General features: G+C 42.3%; 1 protein-coding gene across 1 annotated transcript in view; it reads left to right on the top strand.

Annotated features, from left to right (window-relative positions):
* The window catches only part of T265_11655 (hypothetical protein), a gene marked incomplete at both ends in the record, with an annotated part of 27,078 nt that extends 24,721 nt beyond the window's left edge, over nucleotides 1-2,357 (top strand). Inside the window, one exon of the mRNA XM_009178366.1 lies at nucleotides 2,223-2,357. Coding sequence (XP_009176630.1) covers nucleotides 2,223-2,357 — 135 coding nt within the window. The remainder of the gene's footprint in view (nucleotides 1-2,222) is intronic.

Here is a 2,357-nt window from a genome sequence, read left to right as displayed (position 1 = left end):
TCAAAAGTGAGTTTCTTGTCCAATCAGAACGAAATTAGTGTTGAACTAAGGACGTGACCTTAGGTCATGAGTGATTAATTTCCTTGGGTTTTGTGCGGAAGTTAAATTTCGAGATCAGTAGCTCCTTGCAGTTCTATATTCACGAGTGCATCAGTCTAGGAGGTCCCCGTCAAAAGCACTCAAACGCAACTGGCGAGACAGGCTAACAGGAAACAAAACTAGATGGTGGGAATCGATAGTTAACCCGAAGTGCGAGGATATCTTTTTGTCCTGAGGTATCTTAGTCGAATCACACTGGGTGTTCTATTCACAGGGGAAGTTTTGTGCCGATGGTGATTTTTTACCTCTCGTCTATCACAGTCTAGTTTGCACAGTGATGTAGTGGCGTATACTTTTTTCAGCATGGGTATTCAAGCAGTACCACCCAGAGAAATTTTTTCAGTATCGACAGATGTCAGTAAATATATAAATTGCATTCATTCTCCGCAAAAAGTGAAGTTAATGGAGAGTGGCCTATATGCCGTCAGTTGAAACATATCCACTCTGGAAGAGGTTCGTTGGCATTCACCCTGCTCTCTGAAATTGCTGTTTTGTCACAGAATAAGATGGCCATACGGATAGGACAATCTCTCCGGAGGCACTACTCTTGTATAGCTTAAAATACCTGAAAACCTGGGTTAATCCTGATTACAGAGAGTCGAGAGAACAATCGCACATTCGTCCAGACGGGGTTGAACACCAGACCTTAAGATTACCTTGCGATACGGACGAGGCCGAACAAATAGTGTTTCGTGAATGTGGATGCGGAATTTTTTAATCGTGAATTTATTTTCGGTCAAGACAGCTGAGTTTTATGGTAGAAGCCCTTCTGATGTAAAGGATAGAGTTACGCAATCGGTTGACAGTTTCATTGACTACAGAGATAACAAAATTGGTGTATATTGCGGTTGTTAAAGGTATACGGACTTTTCCGCTGTGATACCATTCGACTTTGACAGGAGGTTGTACACGTTCATCAAAATGAAATTCTGGATGTCATTTTCTCCTGGCGTATTTTTAATAATTTGACCTCTTGTTCAAGGTGGAAGTCGACTGCCTCAACGTACAAACTGTGAAGGACATTTGTTTCAGGGACACAAAGTTGTTACTACCGATTCGATTTTGCAACCCACTTGGCTGTCAGTAAACGTTATATCTGAAAGACTCATCAGTAAACATGGTCGATTCGACATTCAGGAAGTGAATAATTATCATTCAACTCTTCTACAATACATCCGATAGAGGACCATTTTGGGTTCAAGCCACTTTCATTCTGCCCATTAACGACGGCAGTCTTATTATCGGTCTATTTGTGAGGGTGACACATGGGGTCTCCGAAACAATACGTGGGACCTGCTCCAAGTTCAACCACAAAAAGATTAGTGAGAGATTGTCCGAGATAAGAGCCCCTTGGAACGTCCTCAAAACCGGAACGACAACCTATTAAATGTAAGCAGTTCGTTGATAGCGCAGCCAAGTAAGAGTTGTTTCAAGGATTCTGTCGGTATTATTGAACGTCTTTTGATCATGCACAACTGCTGCGCTAATCCGAGCACTGGCGAAATGGCTACAGAGATTGGGCAACTACTTAACCCTATTATGGTAAGGTGAAATTTTTGTAATTGTACGAGCGTGGCATTGCTGGTCACTATGGCACTTGAAATTGGCGTCGTACACCAGTAAGATGAAGGAGCATACTTCATTCCAGTATGTCTGAACCAGTAGTATACTAGGGCGAGAGACATTACACCGCATACTCTGTTTTTTTTTAACTCACTATTCCCGTGATTTTCGCCAGCATCTTAAGACACACTTGGATAATAATGCTCAACCCTACGCGAAAGCTACTCAGCCTCTTAAGCTTTAAATTCTTTAGCATGCTACATTTTCTTCGTTCAGAGCCATTACTACAAATTATGCATGGTAAAGCTGTCCAGAGCTCTGTTTCTGGGCTCAGAACGACACAAATGAGACAAAAGTTTGAGTGGGGCTCAGTGTTAACCCACTCTTTATGAAGTCCGTGCCATTGTAACGAACCTTCTACTAGGGAACCAAAGCATTGCTGATTCTAGTGTTTTTTACCGAGGATGTTTAGCCCAAAGGCACTGAAAGTAAAGTATTATGCTTGGATAGAAATTATTCAGGGTGATGCGATACAACATACTGTTTGGTCTCGGTTTTAGACATGCCTAATCGTGAACGTTACAACCGACAGAAACAGTGTATCGGAGACTATGTCAACTCTACAGTTTGGCACAAACGCGCGTCAAGTTGCCCTTGGTCCAGCGAAAGCACACGTGATGAATATGGGACCGTAG

The sequence above is a fragment of the Opisthorchis viverrini genome (assembly GCF_000715545.1).
Source record: "Opisthorchis viverrini unplaced genomic scaffold opera_v5_538, whole genome shotgun sequence".
Taxonomy (NCBI): Eukaryota; Metazoa; Platyhelminthes; class Trematoda; order Opisthorchiida; family Opisthorchiidae; genus Opisthorchis; species Opisthorchis viverrini.
This window is presented reverse-complemented; position numbering and strand designations above follow the sequence as displayed.